The 19,873-nt window shown below is 36.8% G+C and overlaps 1 protein-coding gene across 1 annotated transcript in view; it reads left to right on the plus strand.

Moving 5' to 3' along the window:
- The window catches only part of adgrf6 (adhesion G protein-coupled receptor F6), a gene marked incomplete at its 5' end in the record, with an annotated part of 73,885 nt that extends 54,292 nt beyond the window's left edge, over nucleotides 1-19,593 (plus strand). The window contains 12 exons of the mRNA XM_084431440.1: nucleotides 11,024-11,170; nucleotides 11,369-11,587; nucleotides 14,440-14,586; nucleotides 14,872-15,018; nucleotides 15,219-15,365; nucleotides 15,660-15,806; nucleotides 16,361-16,507; nucleotides 16,776-16,922; nucleotides 17,122-17,268; nucleotides 17,550-17,696; nucleotides 17,873-18,019; nucleotides 18,115-19,593. Coding sequence (XP_084287566.1) covers nucleotides 11,024-11,170; nucleotides 11,369-11,587; nucleotides 14,440-14,586; nucleotides 14,872-15,018; nucleotides 15,219-15,365; nucleotides 15,660-15,806; nucleotides 16,361-16,507; nucleotides 16,776-16,922; nucleotides 17,122-17,268; nucleotides 17,550-17,696; nucleotides 17,873-18,019; nucleotides 18,115-18,347 — 1,922 coding nt within the window. The 3' untranslated portion in view covers nucleotides 18,348-19,593. The remainder of the gene's footprint in view (nucleotides 1-11,023; nucleotides 11,171-11,368; nucleotides 11,588-14,439; nucleotides 14,587-14,871; nucleotides 15,019-15,218; nucleotides 15,366-15,659; nucleotides 15,807-16,360; nucleotides 16,508-16,775; nucleotides 16,923-17,121; nucleotides 17,269-17,549; nucleotides 17,697-17,872; nucleotides 18,020-18,114) is intronic.
- Between the last annotated feature and the right edge of the window lie 280 nt (nucleotides 19,594-19,873).

Genomic DNA, 19,873 nt, shown 5'->3' on the forward strand with positions numbered 1-19,873 from the left:
AAGGCTTAATATAATTTAAACGGATGAGTTATAAAAAAATTCCCCCCCCCTCACAGTTGTCATGAAGGGCAAAATTAGCTGTATACATGAATATCAGATGATGTCACCAACGTCTTCTCACTGACGTCACTCACTTCTAAAACTTGTCTGCCGCCATCTTGAGTACCTGATTCGGCAAGATTGAAATGTCAGTTGCAGAGGAACTAGCTAGCTATGCTTTCACAACACGGTAACATAAATATAACATAAATGTAACATAACATAAATCTGCAACGGTCGTTATTTTAAATAGAAATCATCACTCAAAAAGCATTCATTCACGTCTTCTCCGGTTTATTTGTGTTCAAATACATGCAATACAGTATCCGCCAGGGCTATTAGTCCAATGGTAATCAGTGTTTGGTGTAGGCAATCAGTACAGTGATTGATATGACCAATGAAAACTTTAGAATCAGCTGCAGGGCGGGATTTCCGCTGAAGTGGTTTAAAAAAAAAAAAAAAAAAATCACGCTTCTGTTCTGCCTGCGGTCCTGCATGACTTCCTCATTCTGACATCCATGATAACAAAGCTAAAGTAACATCTCTTCACCTGAAACAAGAAGCTAATAAATGCACGGTTTGAAGTATATGTGATTTGTGTGTGATTTTCGTGCGATTAGGGTATTTTCATATGAATAAAGAATGTTTACAGTATGCATGCTAGGTAACGTTAAGGATAGGCCATAGCTTCATATAAAATGTTAAATATAACATATTTCAAATTATTTTTTTGACTTGAAACCATTTTAAACCGCGACCGGAATATGATACAAATACTCTACAGTGTTTTAAAGTGAGTTAAAAGTAAAAGTGTAATATTAATCAATTAAATTGTGTCATGTAGCTTTATGCTACATGTTGTGCTAATGCACCTGCTGCAGGAGCTATTCTATTCCATACAATACATTTTTTTAAAGAATTCAAATAATGTTTCAAGAATAGTTATTTTTTTGTTTGTTTTCTAACAAGACTTGAGATAATAAGTTTGTCAGTACTATAGACAGTACTCGGTAGGTACTCAAGATGGCGGCAGTCAACTGGAAAAAGAGCGGATGACGTAAGAGGTCACGTGACTGATATTCATGTATAGACCAAAGCCACTTTTTGCACCAGGCTGTAAACATGTTTTTTTCTGCTGTAAAGTTGGGCATTTTAACATGGGGGAGATACAGATTTGACTCACTTTTGCAGCCAGCCTCAAGCAGCCAGTCGATGAATTGCCGTTTAATTCACTGGTTTCAAGAGAGAGACAGGGAGGTTGCCGCTTGGTTACTACAAATGATGGGCGTGAATAAAATATAATATTCAGAAGTAAACAGTGTAGCTGACAGAGTGTTTATGTCAGAATGTTTATTTTTAAACCACAACCTTCTTGTGGCTTCTTTGACCACTACAACCCTCTAATGTCAGAATGTTTATTTTTAAACCACAACCTTCTAAGTGCTTCTTTTACTGATATTTTTAACGATATCTTTTGCATTTCTAATCCAAACAACGTCAAACTTGTCACTGCACTTACTCGTGCCCGTAGCAAGACACCTGTCAAGTTTGAAATTCATCGGACTAACGATTCGAGATATATGCGAATAACAGTCACACACACAGACATACAGACAAACATACGTTTCTGTAATTTATAGATAGATGTGGATGAATGTGTTGAGAGATCAGAGGTCTGCGGTCCAAACTCAATCTGCAACAACACTGTTGGGAGTTACAATTGCTCGTGCATGAGTGGATATAATGTAACAGACCCAAACTCCCTATAAACAGCAATAACACATGCAAAGGTATGATTGACAGCTTATTGCAAATAAATTCATGACAAAGAAAAGGAGTATTGGGAGGGTAATAACTCTGTTTTTTATTATTAGTTTGTTTTATTAGTGTGTTAATTTTGCTATGTTATTGTATGCAAGTGTTTTTGAACATACATTAGCCCAATTTTTTTTTTTTTTTTTTGTTCATTTTCTTTAAAGGGGTGGTAAATGCCCTTTTCACAAGATGTAAAATAAGTCTTTGATGTCCCCAGAGTGTGAATTAGAAGTTTTAGCTCAAAATACCCCACGTATATTTTATATACTGTAGCACGTTAAAATTGTCTCTTTTTGAGGGTGAGCAAAAACGCACCGTTTTGTGTCTGTTCCTTTAAATGCAAATGAGCTGCTGCTCGTGGCACAGAGGGCGGAGCTTCAAGAGCTTGCACCAGAGAATGTCTAATAAGGAGAGAACTTCCACTCTCAGTAAACTTCCGGCTTCTGAACTGGTTGCAGTTCCACTCTGGTTCCATATGAGGGCGCTCACAGGTGCAGAATGAATGGAGGTCTATGGCGCTATACCCCTCAAAATCCACTTTTCTCAGGATATATTTTTTTGTCTAGTAATTTGAATGTTGTATTCGAAAGGCAATGCAAAGAAATTACACATTGCTGGGTGTTAGATTTGTTAGTCACTTATTTGCTTTAAAAAGTCTTTTAAAATGTCAATGACGTCATACACATCGTACGACCAGAGATACTGCCTACGGCAATCCTTCAGTCACTTTGGTGCTTTTGCGCTCTGCACTTTCTTTTTTCTCAAGAAATAGGACAACCCTTTGCCCACTATTAGAACAATTTATCATTGCACACCGCGAGGCATTTTTCTCCTTTTTCAATTTTTATTGATATTTAGCACTATTGAGCGGGACATTAGTTGTGTCACATGTTGTTTTTTTTAAGGTTGCAATACTATACCACATGTATCCTGTATTTCCTAACACAAGAATAACACAACAAGTACTCAAATTCAATTTATTTTCACAGTACATTTCACAGTACATACATAACCATAGGCAGATAAAAGTGCCAGCAAGCAAAAAAAAAAAAAAAAGTTGCTGTGTTGAAAAAAAACTTGGGCGAAAAAGTCCGCCTTAACATTCTGGTCCCGCTTCGGATGCCATGATGCCATCAAGCAGTATCTCTGGTCGTAATCAGTCCTTCACTGACCAATCAGCGTTCATTAGCAGAATGCTAGCGTGTTATAGGCAACAACAACTCAACCTGTAAGAAATCGAAAGGACATAAGTACTCGTTCATTCAACTTTCGACCTATAACCCATGTTGAAATTGCAAAACCTACGATCAAATCTGAGATTTCTCAACGGCAATCGGGTGAAAGAGACAAATTTAGTCTAGCTCCATAGACTGCCATTAATTTTGAATTGAATCAAAATGGGGTTTATTTTTATGTAAATTTTAGGGTTCAAGATGTCACTAACCCTGGAGGAATGTCGTGTAGTCCCTACCAGCCGTTTATAGTAGTCCTTAAAAAGCAATTTCATTAAAAGCAAATATCTCCCTTTGCTTTGAAATTTGAGCATTGTAACTTTGCAGATGTTGTTTATGCTCAAACAGCAACATTACACACTAACTAAAGTTTAAAAAGTGAAATCATAATCAACTACCCCTTTTAACAATATTTTAGACATAGATCAAACTCTTTTGGATTTCTACTTATTTGTACAAATCTTAGATTTAAAAATGCTGATATTGTTCTTTCTCAGTTCCCTGTCAATCAGTCACCTTCACGTTAATTGTCATTGACTGACGAATTGGGATCTCGCCTGAGAGCCCAATCACCTTCAAGCAGAGGTGGACCATAACAAAGTACATTTACTTGAGTACTGTACTTAAGTACACTTTTTGAGTATCTTACTTGAGTATTATTTTTTCTGGAAACTTTTTGCTTTAACTTCACTACATTTGAAAGACAAATATCGTACTTTTTACTCCATTACTTTTCTGTCAAGGTCCTTGAGTAGAAAGTAGTAATGTAAGTCATGGGATGATTTTGGTTGCAGGGGTTTGATTTTTATTTGGAAATGAAAGTCGGGTTGACGTCAGAACCCGACTGATGTTGGTTTCTGACGTCAACCCGATTTTCATTTCTTTTAACCACAATACGTCTGTCCAACGTTGGAGATTAACGTCAATCTGACGTTGGATTCTGACATCAGCCTGATTTTCATTTTCAGCGTTGGGTTTGGTCTTCTAAATGCGAATTTTGTCATTGTTTTGGAGCACACTAGCTTATAGATAACAGTAAGGCTAACATATTCATTCTAAAAGCCAAAATAGGGCACTATTTGAGGGAACAGCCATTTGGGTGTCCGAAACCATTGTGGACATCATTGAGTGCACTTATTCAATCTCACATTCAGTCCCACAACTGGAACTGTGTTCTAGATATAAATTTGATATTGATATGAGGGTAGGTAGTCAAACATAGATTCAGAGGCATAAGGTTCTGTAAGTATTACATGCAACAATGCAACAATAATAAAACTGACATTGACATTTACTTTTTACTTTTGATACTCAAGTACTTTTAAAAACGAGTACTTCTGTACATTTACTTAAAGGTCCCATATTGTACACCTTTATGAAGTTTTATTTTAGGTTTTGATGTCCTTAAGAATATATATTTGCGGTATAAGTACCAAAAACCAACCCAATATATTTTCTCTTTCTCCTTTCTCAGGAGCTTTGCTAAGAAGAACAGGTCGATTTTGACCTTTCTAATTAATATTCATGAGCCTCTCTTCTGATTGGCCTGTTGTTTTCTGAGTGACGCACGGCCAGGCCAACCACAGGTAACGTCTCCGTTCCCTACTCAGGGAACGAGGGTTACATACATTACTGAGACGTTACGTCGTGACGACGAATGGGGTTTCGCTTAGAAAGCCTCTCATCTTCGAGAAATAAAATGGCAAGCAAATGCCATGGGTCTGCGGAATTTGCATAACATAACTCTGTTTCAGTAATGTTTCAACCCCAGGGGGGGGCAAGGTGGCTTGCCAAGGAAAAGACACATGCTCAGAGAGGCTTACAGTGGAAATACACATGTGGGGGTCGCCCGGAGGGGGAACCATGCACATTGCAGCACCTAGCCAAGCACGAAAGCTGGCAGTGACATAACTCTGGCGTTGACGTCAACAGTGGAGGAACTCAGGGCCTCTCAGGGAGGCTCACCTGAGGAGAATATCGCACGTATCCAGTCCGTGGAGTGGAATGGCGAGCAAGCGAAGACACCTGAGCAGGTCCTAGTACCGGCTGGTTGAAGCGAGTACGTGAGAGGACACTGGCTCCACTCGGAGGTTATAGAACCTGGTAAATGTGTTAGGTGTCGCCCAGCCTACAGCTCTGCAGATGTCTGTTAGTGAGGCGCCATGCGCTAGAGCCCAAGAGGAGGCCACACTCCGGGTTGAGTGGGCCTTCACACCAAGGGGGCACGGTCGACCTTGCTGCTGGTATGCCAAAGCAATGGTGTCCACTATCCAGTGAGACAACCTTTGCTTGGAGAGAGCCTTTCCCTTCAGCTTCCCACCATAACAGACAAAGAGCTGGTCTGAGGTCCTGAAACACTGTGTTCTGTCTACGTAAGCACAGAGGGCGCGTACTGGACAGAGCAGTGCCAAGGCTGGGTCTGCCTCCTCCAAGGGCAGCACTTGCAGGTTCACCACCTGTTCTCGAAAGGGAGTGGTGGGAACCTTGGGCACATATCCAGGCTGGGGTCTCAGGATCACGTGAGAACAGGCCGGCCCGAATTCCAGGCACGCTTCGTCCACGGAAAATGCGTACAGGCCCCCTACCCTCTTAACCCTCTGGGGACCAAAAACGCGCCCGCGCGTTTTGCTCGTTTTTTTTTTTTAGCAATGAAAATAAACACTAAATGCTCTGTTAATTTTGATCTTTCATTTTCGTGTAATACATCAATCGATCCTGTTCAGTTTCTATTTTTTTTCTGTATACTCACAATAAAAATAAAGTGTTTTGCTTTTTGACAAATAAAGAAAAATTAAGATGATGCGATTTCTGCCTTCTCTCTGTCAGTAAACTCCCGTTTGAAACGCGTTCGAAAATGATCTATAACTCCGCGAAAATTCAGTCAAACAGGCAAACAGACCCACGGGCATAAAGCTTGAGATCGCATCTTTTAATTGAAGTCATTTATATAAAAAACAAATATTCTTAGTTTCTGTAATCTGTATACAAAGAGAGCGACTCCAGTCGAGCTCATTACGAGATGATTCACAGTAATTTGACCACTCCCCGGAGAGCACGCGCTATTCAAATGCAAATTCCGAGAACCATTTCAGTCTGTGAAACGCCCACATCAGCTGTAAACAAAGCGCGTCGCGAGTGAGACATTAGCCTTTATGGAGAAAAGTTTCCACAGTGCTGATGAGGAGAAACATCTCCTGATATGAGCAGCAGATCGCGCTGAGGAGTGAGGTAGGCTGTTTTCTTTTCTCAAGTGTGGAATAACGTTATGGAATAACGTTAGTGTAGGCCTATAAACCGCAAAAAGATGAATCGCATTTCTATAATATGACTCGCGTTTCTGTGAGATGAATGAAGGGTACATATTTGTAAAGAGTGTTTAGCCTAAATATGAATCGCGTGTCTGTGTGTGAAAGAATAAACTGCTTTGCCATAGCCTACTGAGATGAGTAAAAATCGACTGGAATATGTTGAAATAAAATGTATTTGTATAAGCAACGTAAATTAACATTTATATGCCCTGATATTTCAATAAAACAACGTTAGTCAGGCGTTAGTCACACTATTTTTGTCAAAAATAAAGTCATAGACTAAGATGTTAGATGTTCCAATGTTGGCTATATTCAAACTAATGAATACATATGATAAAATGTAGGCCTATAATCTTTTTTTTCTTTCTTTTTTTTTTTTTTACAAAGAAAGAGTACACTTGAAATATTGTTGAAATTGTAATTATTGTTGTAATTGTAACATTTTTAATAAAATAGCTAAACATATTTACAAGATAGATGTAAGCGAAATCTTAAATGGTCAATATAAGTATTCTTCTAAATACATTGTCCTTGCATTGTGGCTCAGTCAGTGTCACACCTGAATGAATGGCTAATTAGGCTATGCAGAGTCATTATGCAGAGTGGGTGGGACACTGTAATCTAAGGTGTAAACTACTCCTCCCCCTCGCATATTGGCTTTCCAAGCAAAACCTGTTTTACACCATTTAAATCAATGTATTTTTTTTTTGTGAACGATAAAGCAAGACTATTTTCACATAATTTTGAAGCCAGTACTCAAAGGTACAACATCAATTAGACAAAAGTCTTGTGGACACATATTTAATATGTGTTTTGTGGTCTTAATTCAGCCACTTTCATTTTTATTTTTTCCAATAACCACGCATAAACATTATTCTCTTAAAAATACAAACATCTACATACACGTTGCCCGCATATTTTGGTAGCCCTGTTTGTGCTATATAGAGTGATTTTACACCTTTGCCATTAACATGTTTATAAATAACTGAAAAAAGCACAAATTTCAAGGCATGTCAGAACATCTCAAGGGCTCCAAAAACACCTTGGTCCCCAGAGGGTTAATGGAGGCCAATGCAACCAGGAGCGCTGTCTTAATTGACAGGAACTTAAGCTCCACTGATTGCAAAGGTTCAAAGAGACACCCTGCAGGGCAGTTAAGACCACTGAGAGGTCCCAAGAGGGAACGAGAGGAGGGCGAGGAGGATTCAGTCTCCTCGCTCCTCTCAGGAACCTGTTGAGGTTGACAGGAGACAAACACCTCCTTACTTTCGCCGTTATTGTTAGAGTATTATAATTACCATTACATCAGTGCTGCACGCAGATTTTAACATTAATGCTAATTTAAACTGTCTGTAAACAAACTCAGACTTTTTTTGGGGTCAAATTCGATTTAAATCTCCAAAATATGTACATTAATAGCTAGTAATACACTGATTTTAAAACACTTAACTGCTTTATAATATAACGTTAGCAGACAGACACTGAATGCAGTAAGCTATGTAACTATTGCTTTCCTACTAATACAATAAGTTGACGTGCTACAATTTCTTTTACAATGTTACTTTTTCTGGAAAAGGTGTACTTGTGGTAAATGTGCAAAGATGCCTACAGAACGCAAGAACATATCTGGAACCTCCATGTGTGGTCTCTGGACGGGACGCGAAGGGTTTAAGTGACCTACCCCAAGCTGTAGTTGATACTATCACTTCAGCGAGAGCTCCCTCTATGAGGCAAGCCTATGCTTTGAAGTGGAACCTCTTCGTTTTTTTGTGTTCTCGCAGGGAAGACCCCCATAGAAGCCCCATCAATGTCGTGCTTTCTTTCCTGCTGGATGGGTTGGAGCGAAGGCTGTCTCCCTCCACCCTGAAAGTGTATGTCGCCGCAATTTCCGTACATCACGATGCAGAATACGGTTAGTCTCTCGGAAAACATGACTTGGTAGTCAGGTTCCTGAGAGGCACCAGGAGGTTGAATCCCCCTCGGCCATGCCTCATCCCCTCTTGGGACCTCTCCATGGTCCTGACGGCCTTACAGAGAGCACCATTTGAGCCAGGGCATCAGTTAGAGGTGACTGTTCAGTTAAAATTTACTATCTTTTGGACAGTGAGCTTTTTCATTTAGAGCAGCAGAAAGATGGAACTCAGTGCCTGTTAATATTAGAAAGTGTGCATCATTAGTATTTTTAAAACTGCATTTAAAATATGGCTTAAGAAAAATCAATTGTGATCATTCATTTGGATTTTCTTTTTTTTTGTGATTTTGATATTGTGATATTATTATTATTTTCTTCTTTTTTTCTGGATTGTAATGGAGTGCTGTAATTTTATGTAACAACATCCTGCCCAGGTACTACATATGCAAATTTGCTATCTAGCTAACTCTGGCACAACATTTGTTAAATAAATTAAATTAAATCTTCCCTATGTAGTACTGCCCTAACGGTCAGTCCATATGTGCACTCTAAAAAATGCTGGGTTGTTTTAACCCAATGTTGGGTCAAATATGGACTAACCCAACGTTGGGTTAAAAATGCAATTTAAAAATGGACAAACCCAGCCGTTGGGTTACATTTTTAATGTAACCAATGCAATTTGTCCATTTTTTAATTGCATTTTTGTCCATTTTTGATTTTGTCCAAAATGCAATTTGTCCATTTTTAAACTGCATTTTTTAACCCAACGTTGGGTTAGTCCATATTTGACCCAACATTGGGTTAAAACAACCCAGCATTTTTTAGAGTGCACTCCACATGTTACCTCCCTACGGGCAGGATGTGGCCTCTGCAGCGTCCTTTCCAAAACTGTAATAGGCACGCTTTCCCAGTGTTATCCAATAATCTCACTGTAAAGGGTGAAAGGAACTCACTGATTGACAAAAGGGGGACCAGCCAGCTGGAAGGAGTCAGTAGTTGTGGCCTTTTCCATAGAGATCCCAATTCGTCAGTCACTGACGATTAATGTTGAACATGACTGATGATGAATGTCTAGGTTACTAATGTAACCGCTGTTCCCTGAAAGAGGGAATGGAGATGTTAATACCCATCATTACAACTCCTGTACCTCGGCTGACAGCCGGGACACCTTCTTGGCTCCTCACCGAAAACTTGATGTGAGTATTGCATACAGGCCCTTATTTACCCGGAAGCGGGAGTGCGGTTTGCGATGCAATTCTCACCTGCCAACGTGCATTGGCTTGTTCTGTTACCACTTGAAGGTGATTGGGCTCTCAGACGAGATCCCAATTCATCAGTCACTGACGATTAACATCTCTCGCCTTCAGTCAAGTCACCTTCATTTTTATAGCGCTTTTAACAATATCGATTGTTTCAAAGCAGCTTTACAGTGATAATAGGAAATTGCAGTAACAGAGATTGTTTTGGCTTTACAGCAGCTCTAGAATAAAGTTATTGTCTAGCTAAAGTTAGTTTTGATTGATTAATTTACTTCCATTGCAAAGATCATTAGTTATTAACTAACAGAAAACACTCAATGGGCCCTATTTTAACGATCTGAAACGCAAGTATCAAGCACGAAACGCAAGTAATATCAAGCGCGGGTCTTGGGCGCTGTTGCTATTATAACGGCGGGATAAATGACTCTTGCACCCGACTCAAATCTAAAAGGGGTTGGTCTGAAGTAGCTTCATTATTCATTGGTGTGGTTTGGGCGTAACGTGAAATAAACCAATCAGAGCGACATCTCACATTCCCTATAAGAGCAGGCGCGCTTGTTCCATGGTGGATTGCTATTATAACGGCGGATTTGCCAGGGCGCGCCAGGAGCCGAGGAGACCGATGTTCTCATCAGGGCCGTAAAAGACAGAGAAGTGACATTGGGGATGGGAGAAACCCACCCAAATTAGCTTCGGTTAAACATGCGTATAATAACTTGGGTAAATGTGTAAGCTAGATTTATGCCTATTTTTTCACATCTTCATGGACACAACAATAATTTCCCTCGTGTGTTAATATTTTTTCCTTGTAATAATGTATGGTTTTCTAAAAATGAGAATGTCTGTGTGTAGATGAGATAAGCAAAGTGTATGCAAGTTGTGCACACGCTACATTGATTATGGCCAAGCATGCGCCCTTAAAATAGCATATGAATAACATGCGCAACGCGCCACTGACTTTAGACTAGGTTTTTCCTGGTCAGTGATTTGTTTTGTTTGTCGGAATTGTTTTCTAAACCTGCAAAATAGCACCAGGGAACGTTTGCGCCGGAACATGCCGCCTCTTTGCGCTGAACCGCCCCCGGGACGCAAGTTCATTTCTTAATTTGCCGACGTGCGTCTGTGGAGGGAAAAGTCCGCTGTGCGCGGGTGCAAAATAGGAATGATACATGCGTCGGTGTACAAAGTCAATTACGCTGGCTGCAAGATAGGGCCCAATGTGTCTTCTCCGCACAAAACAGTGCGTGGTGGCTCGAGAACGCAAACCCTTCGGGCTTATTTTGCAGACACCACTTAGACAAGCAGCCATTGAGTGAGGACAGTCTACTAAGCATCTCATCACTCCGGCGAACAGGAAGGGGGCCAGAGCAAATTATAGTGCCTGACATCGTACTTGAGAGTTCACACACCTCTTTAACATTAATTTTAGTGAAAATTTGCTTGTTTTTTCCTCTCTAGATATAGATGAATGTCTGGTCAGTCCATCTGTATGTGGTCCAGATTCCAACTGTACAAATGAAATAGGAAGTTACAATTGCTCATGTTTAGATGGATTCACTGCAACAAACTCAAGTCTCACCATCAGCATCAATAACCCATGTAGAGGTACATTCTATGTTCAGATTTTTTTTACTGTAACCTTGAATAATTAGCAAGAGTTTATCCATGTAATTATTTTTCTTTGGATATAATGTTTTTGTAAATAAAGCGTTCTGTTGTAAAGATGCCAAAGAATATATTGACATTCAGGTATGAATGAGTGACCCAAACTGTTCTTTTTCCGATAACTTTCTTTTAATAAAGATGTGGATGAATGTGTTGAGAGATCAGAGGTCTGTGGTCCAAACTCAATCTGCAACAACACTGTTGGGAGTCACAATTGCTCGTGCAAGAGTGGATATAATGTAACAGACCCAAACCTCCCTATAAACAGCAATAACACATGCAAAGGTATGATTGACAGAAAGAAAGAAAAAAACTCATTTTACAAATTCATGACAAAGAAAATTCGTTTTGGGATGCGTATAATACATTTTTGTTAGTTTGTTTCTGTTGCACATGATGCTTTTCCAAATCTTAATTTTGTGGTCGTTTGTGTTTAAAAAGTTGATATTTTACTTTTTCAATCTGTATTCTTCTTGTATAATTATTATGTTAGTGTATTATGTTGTAAGACACCATTTGTCTTTCATGTTTTATGTGTTTATATTTATATTTATTAAAACAGATTTAAATTATTTTCCCCCTATAGATATAAATGAATGTCTGGTCAGTCCATCTGTATGTGGTCCAGATTCCAACTGCACAAATGAAATAGGAAGTTACAATTGCTCATGTTTGGATGGATTCACTGCAACAAACTCAAATCTCACCATCAGCAACAATAATACATGTAGAGGTACATTTTATATTCAGATTTGTTTACTGTAACCTTGAATAATTAGCTAGAGTTTATCTATGTGATTTTTACTTTGGATATTATTTTTAAGTTACAATTGCTCATGTAAGAGTGGATATAATGTAACAGACCCAAACCTCCCTATAAACAGCAATAACACATGCAGAGGTATGATTGACAGAACAAACTCTTAGTGCAAATTCATAATAGAAAATAAGCATTGGCTTATATCACACACAAAAAATCCAAATAATGTTTTTACAGTAACATTACCAATATGTATTTATTTAAAAACAAAATCTGAGATGTTGCTTAAAACTGTATCTGTTCTATTGTGGAGGTCTGTTGTTTAAAGAAGCACAAAAAAAATCTTAGTTTTAAAAATGTTGATGTTGTTTTGTGTTCAGATTTGAGTTTACTATAACCTTGCATAATTGTCCAGAGTTTACCCCTTATCATTTTTACTTTGCATTTTGCAAGTGAAGCATTTTGCTGTTACAATGATATTAAACTGACCCAAACTGTTCTTTTCCCCATAACTTTCTTTTACTAAAGATGTGGATGAATGTGTTGAGAGATCAGAGGTCTGTGGTCCAAACTCAATCTGCAACAACAGTGTTGGGAGTCACAATTGCTCGTGCAAGAGTGGATATAATGTAACCGATTCAAACCTCCCTATAAACAGTAATAACACATGCAAAGGTATGATTGACAGCAAAAGCTTCTATTAAAAAATGAGTTTTGGGAGGTGTATAATTGTTAGTTTGTTTCTTTTGTACATGCTGCTTTTCAAAATCTTAATTTTGTGGTCGTTTGTTTAAAACAATTTTGATATACTTTCTCAATCCGTATTCTTCTTGTATAGTTATTATGTTAATGTATTATGTTGTGAGACACCATTTGTTTTTCATGTTTTATGTGTATATAATTGTATGTATTAATACAAATTTAAATTATTTTCCCCTTTAGATATAGATGAATGTCTGTTCAGTCCATCTGTATGTGGTCCAGACTCCAACTGTACAAATGAAATAGGAAGTTACAATTGCTCATGTTTGGATGGATTCACTGCAACAAACTCAAATCTCACCATCAGCATCAATAACACATGTAGAGGTACATTCTATATTTATATTTTTGTTTACTCTAACCTTGAATAATTAGCAAGAGTTTATCCATGTATTTCTTTTTCTTTGGATATAATGTTTTTGTAAATAAAGCATTCTGTTGTAAAGATGTCAAAGAATATATTGACATTCAGGTATGAATGAGTGACCCAAACTGTTCTTTTTCCCATAACTTTCTTTTAATAAAGATGTGGATGAATGTGTTGAGAGATCAGAGGTCTGCGGTCCAAACTCAATCTGCAACAACACTGTTGGGAGTCACAATTGCTCGTGCAAGAGTGGATATAATGTAACAGACCCAAACCTCCCTATAAACAGCAATAACACATGCAAAGGTATGATTGACAGAAAGAAAGAAAAAAACTCATTTTACAAATTCATGACAAAGAAAATTAGTTTTGGGATGCGTATAATACATTTTTGTTAGTTTGTTTCTGTTGCACATGATGCTTTTCCAAATCTTAATTTTGAGGTCGTTTGTGTTTAAAAAGTTGATATTTTACTTTTTCAATCTGTATTCTTCTTGAATAATTATTATGTTAGTGTATTATGTTGTGAGACACCATTTGTCTTTCATGTTTAAGTGTTTATATTTGTATTTATTAAAACAAATTTAAATAATTTTCCCCCTCTAGATATAAATGAATGTGTTTTCAGTCCATCTGTATGTGGTCCAGATTCCAACTGTACAAATGAAATAGGAAGTTACAATTGCTCATGTTTGGATGGATTCACTGCAACAAACTCAAATCTCACCATCAGCAACAATAATACATGTAGAGGTACAGTTTTATATTCAGATTTGTTTACTGTAACCTTGAATAATTAGCTATAGTTTATCTATGTGATTTTTACTTTGGATATTATTTTTAAGTTACAATTGCTCATGTAAGAGTGGATATAATGTAACAGACCCAAACCTCCCTATAAACAGCAATAACACATGCAGAGGTATGATTGACAGAACAAACTCTTAGTGCAAATTCATAATAGAAAATAAGCATTGGCTTATAACACACACAAACAAATCCAAATAAAGTTTTTACAGTAACATCACCAATATGTATTTATTTAAAAACAAAATCTGAGATGTTGCTTAAAACTGTATCTGTTCTATTGTGGAGGTCTGTTGTTTAAAGAAGCACAACAAAATCTTAGTTTTAAAAATGTTGATGTTGTTTTGTGTTCAGATTTGAGTTTACTATAACTTTGCATAATTGTCCAGAGTTTACCCATATAATTTTTACTTTGCATTTTGCAAATGAAGCATATTTTTTTATTACAATGACACGGAATGTTATTCAACTTATCCAAACTGTTCTTTTTACCATAAATTTATTTTCCTAAAGATGTGGATGAATGTGTTGAGAGATCAGAGGTCTGTGGTCCAAACTCAATCTGCAACAACACTGTTGGGAGTTACAATTGCTCGTGCAAGAGTGGATATAATGTAACAGACCCAAACCTCCCTATAAACAGCAATAACACATGCAGAGGTATGATTGACAGGAAAAAGCTTATATTACAAATTCATGATAAAGAAAATGAGTTTTGGGAGGTGTATAATTGTTAGTTTGTTTCTTTTGTACATGCTGCTTTTCAAAATCTAAATTTTTTAGTCGTTTGTTTAAAAAGAATGTTGATATACTTTCTCAATCCGTATTCTTCATGTATAGTTATTATGTTAATGTGTTATGTTGTGGGATACCATTTGTCTTTCATGTTTTATGTGTTTATAATCGTATGTTTTAATACAAATTTAAATTATTTCCCCCCTCTAGATATAAATGAATGTCTGTTCAGTCCATCTGTATGTGGTCCAGATTCCAACTGTACAAATGAAATAGGAAGTTACAATTGCTCATGTGTGGATGGATTTACTGCAACAAACTCAAATCTCACCATCAGCATCAATAACACATGTAGAGGTACATTTTATATTTTATATTTTTGTTTACGCTTACCTTTAATAATTAGCAAGAGTTTATCCATGTAATTATTTTTCTTTGGCTATGATGTTTTTGTAAATAAAGCATTCTGTTTTAAAGATGCCAAAGAATATATTGACATTCAGGTGTGAATGAGTGACCCAAACTGTTCTTTTTCCCATAACTTTCTTTTACTAAAGATGTGGATGAATGTTTTGAGAGATCAGAGGTCTGTGGTCCAAACTCAATCTGCAACAACACTGTTGGGAGTCACAATTGCTCGTGCAAGAGTGGATATAATGTAACAGACCCAAACCTCCCTATAAACAGCAATAACACATGCAAAGGTATGATTGACAGAAAATAAACGTATATTAGAAATTGATGAAAAAGAAAATTAGTTTTGGGATGTGTATAATACATTTTTGTTAGTTTGTTTCTGTTGCACATGATGCTTTTCAAAATCTTAATTTTATGGTCGTTTGTGTTTAAAAAGTTGATATTTTACTTTTTCAATCTGTATTCTTCTTGTATAATTATTATGTTAGTGTATTATGTTGTGAGACACCATTTGTCTTTCATGTTTTATGTGTTTATATTTGTATTTATTAAAACAGATTTAAATTATTTTCCCCCTCTAGATATAGATGAATGTGTTTTCAGTCCATCTGTATGTGGTCCAGATTCCAACTGTACAAATGAAATAGGAAGTTACAATTGCTCATGTTTGGATGGATTCACTGCAACAAACTCAAATCTCACCATCAGCAACAATAATACATGTAGAGGTACAGTTTTATATTCAGATTTGTTTACTGTAACCTTGAATAATTAGCTAGAGTTTATCTATGTGATTTTTACATTGGATATTATTTTTAAGTTACAATTGCTCATGTAAGAGTGGATATAATGTAACAGACCCAAACCTCCCTATAAACAGCAATAACACATGCAGAGGTATGATTGACAGAACAAACTCTTAGTGCAAATTCATAATAGAAAATAAGCATTGGCTTATAACACACACAAAAAATCCAAATAAAGTTTTTACAGTAACATCACCAATATGTATTTATTTAAAAACAAAATCTGAGATGTTGCTTAAAACTGTATCTGTTCTATTGTGGAGGTCTGTTGTTTAAAGAAGCACAAAAAAATCTTAGTTTTAAAAATGTTGATGTTGTTTTGTGTTCAGATTTGAGTTTACTATAACCTTGCATAATTGTCCAGAGTTTACCCATATAATTTTTACTTTGCATTTTGCAAGTGAAGCATTTTGCTGTTACAATGATATTAAACTTATCCAAACTGTTCTTTTTCCCATAACTTTCTTTTACTAAAGATGTGGATGAATGTATTGAGAGATCAGAGGTCTGTGGTCCAAACTCAATCTGCAACAACACTGTTGGGAGTCACAATTGCTCGTGCAAGAGTGGATATAATGTAACAGACCCAAACCTCCCTATAAACAGTAATAACACATGCAAAGGTATGATTGACAGGAAAAAGCTTCTATTAAAAAATGAGTTTTGGGAGGTGTATAATTGTTAGTTTGTTTCTTTTGTACATGCTGCTTTTCAAAATCTTAATTTTGTGGTCGTTTGTTTAAAACAATTTTGATATACTTTCTCAATCCGTATTCTTCTTGTATAGTTATTATGTTAATGTATTATGTTGTGAGACACCATTTGTTTTTCATGTTTTATGTGTATATAATTGTATGTATTAATACAAATTTAAATTATTTTCCCCTCTAGATATAGATGAATGTCTGGTCAGTCCATCTGTATGTGGTCCAGACTCCAACTGCACAAATGAAATAGGAAGTTACAATTGCTCATGTTTAGATGGATTCACTGTAACAGACTCAAATCTCACCATCAGCATCAATAACACATGTAGAGGTACATTCTATATTTATATTTTTGTTTACTCTAACCTTGAATAATTAGCAAGAGTTTATCCATGTATTTCTTTTTCTTTGGCTATAATGTTTTTGTAAATAAAGCATTCTGTTGTAAAGATGCCAAAGAATATATTGACATTCAGGTATGAATGAGTGACCCAAACTGTTCTTTTTCCCATAACTTTCTTTTAATAAAGATGTGGATGAATGTGTTGAGAGATCAGAGGTCTGTGGTCCAAACTCAATCTGCAACAACACTGTCGGGAGTTACAACTGCTCGTGCAAGAGTGGATATAATGTAACCGACCCAAACCTCCCTATAAACAGAAATAACACATGCAAAGGTATGATTGACACCAAAAGCTTATATTATAAATTCATTAAAAAAAAGAAATTAAAAAAAAGAGTATTGGTAGGTGTATATATAAATTTTTTTGTTAGTTTGTTTCTTTTGCACATGCTGTTTTCCAAATCCAAATGTTGATGATATACTTTCTCAATCTGTATTCTCTTTGTACAGTTATTGAGTTAGTGTATTATGTTGTGAGATTCCATTTGTCTTTCATGTTTTATGTGTTTATATTTGTATTTATTAAAACAAACTTAAATTATTTTCGCCCTCTAGATATAGATGAATGTGTTTTCAGTCCATCTGTATGTGGTCCAGATTCCAACTGTACAAATGAAATAGGAAGTTACAATTGCTCATGTGTGGATGGATTCACTGCAACAAACTCAAATCTCACCATCAGCATCAATAACACATGTAGAGGTACATTCTATATTCAGATTTATGTACTGTAACCTTGAATTTATCCATGTGATTTTTACTTTGGATATTATTTCAGTAAGTGAAGCAGTCTGTTGTAAAGATGCCAAAGAATAGACACTCACATATGAATGTGTGACCCAAACTGTTCTTTTCCTCTGAACTTTCTTTTACTAAAGATGTGGATGAATGTGTTGAGAGATCAGAGGTCTGCGGTCCAAACTCAATCTGCAACAACACTGTTGGGAGTTACAATTGCTCATGCAAGAGTGGATATAATGTAACAGACCCAAACCTCCCTATAAACAGCAGTAATTCATGCAGAGGTATGATTGACAGCTGAAGCTCTGAACAGCTAACATTTGTTGTGCTTAAATCTTTTGTCACATGAAACCTTTCCCTGTACCAATTCTTTTTTCAGATATTGATGAATGTCTTGACTCAGTATCAGTGTGTGGGCCGAACTCTCACTGTTACAATTACAACGGAAGCTTCTCATGCTCTTGTTGGGAAGGATATAACGTCTCAGATGGGAATAAGGCGATTACCAAAAGTAACCCATGCCTAGGTAAGTTTGCTTTGTCATATTCTTTCTCTGTCATGTTTTTTGAGGTATTGTTTATTGGAAACTGCTCAAAAAGATGTCATCTTTAGATTGCTACATAATTTCAAATATGTATTTTATCAAGTATGTCAATAATCACTGTTTCTTTATTTGTATATTTTTAGGAAAAAAATATTTTTCATTCTCCTAAAAAATTATACATACTTAAAACTCTTTGCGATTCATACTAGTTATTTTTTTGTTATTTGTTTTTTGCACATGCAGTTTGGACTTATTCATTTAGGGCTGAAATACTATTTTTATCCAGCATTTATTCTTTCTGATATAAGTTTCCATTTGTTCTGGCCTTTTGTGCTTTAAATATTCCAAGTTCTGCCTTCTTGGTTTATATTTTCCTTTTATATAGACAGATGAATGCCATGAGATGATAAACGTTTTTCATGTCTTTGTGTTTGTGTTAATGAAAACTGTTCCCTTTCAGTCGGTCACTCCTACGTTTGTCGGAGAGACCCGACAGAAATGGGATCTTCGCAGAGAGACCAATGTACTTTGAGAGGAACTAAAGGAGCCAATGCACATTGGCATGTGATAATTTGCGCCAGCTGCTTCTATCACGCAGCATGGGTATATAATGAGCAGAAGGTGCAACGCATCTTTACATTTCGTAGCCGAGCACACTGATGTTCTGCTCTTGCAATTTTCTTTAGAGTAAAGACTTTTCGAGCATTCTTTCTGGGAAGAAGCCTCTCAACGTGTTGGTGCCACGGCATGCTGTTGTGGAGATAGATTTCAGAGCAAAAACAGCTGTTTTGTTTCAGTTTGAGTGCCTCAGCGGGCTGCACTATTCCTGTTGTTGGCCGCGGACATCCCCTGTGTGCTTCAGCACTAGAGAGAGCATATTTTCCTAAAAGAGCTTACACAAGTCTGACATTCCACTCGTGCGTTCTGCATGTGGTCGTTTCCTATCCTCATGTGACAGCCACGATCACTCTCTCATAAGCCTGGGCTTAAGCATGCTGAGACTGTGTTCTTGGGTGGTTCATGTTCTTTCAGAGTAAGAGCATGACCACGACGGCACGTTGTTCGTCTTGCCTTTCTCGTAAGGGCTTGAGCGCTCAACGCGCCGTGTGCTGCCGAGCTGTCGGCTGATTGTGTGGGGTGTCACGGCAACCCAGCGCAATCAATCAATCATTTAGATTGTTGAAATATCTGATACACATCTAATTTACAAACATTACCCATTATAAACATCTTAAAGATAGCCTAATTCATAAATGTCTGTAATAATAAACAGCAAAGTTCTTAAGAGACGTATAGTAAATGAGCAAATTCTGGAAAAAAAAGAAAAAAATTCAACAAAATCATGCACACCATAGATGTCTATACTGTATGTGTGCTATATTAATCTGTCTATTCTATTTACCTTTCTATATTGAGTTGAGTTGTTTGCTCGTGGGCCAGGGAAAGGTTGTCAAAAACACTTTTAAATGAATTGCCATCGGCACCAAGAGCCACTACAACTACATCCCATGCTTTTTCCTTTGCCTGCAAGTCTTTATAAAGCACATTATGTGGATCATAAATAACTTTATGCTTCTCAACCTCCACGATGAGA

The sequence above is a fragment of the Rutilus rutilus genome (assembly GCF_951802725.1).
Source record: "Rutilus rutilus genome assembly, chromosome: 15".
Lineage (NCBI taxonomy): Eukaryota > Metazoa > Chordata > Actinopteri > Cypriniformes > Leuciscidae > Rutilus > Rutilus rutilus.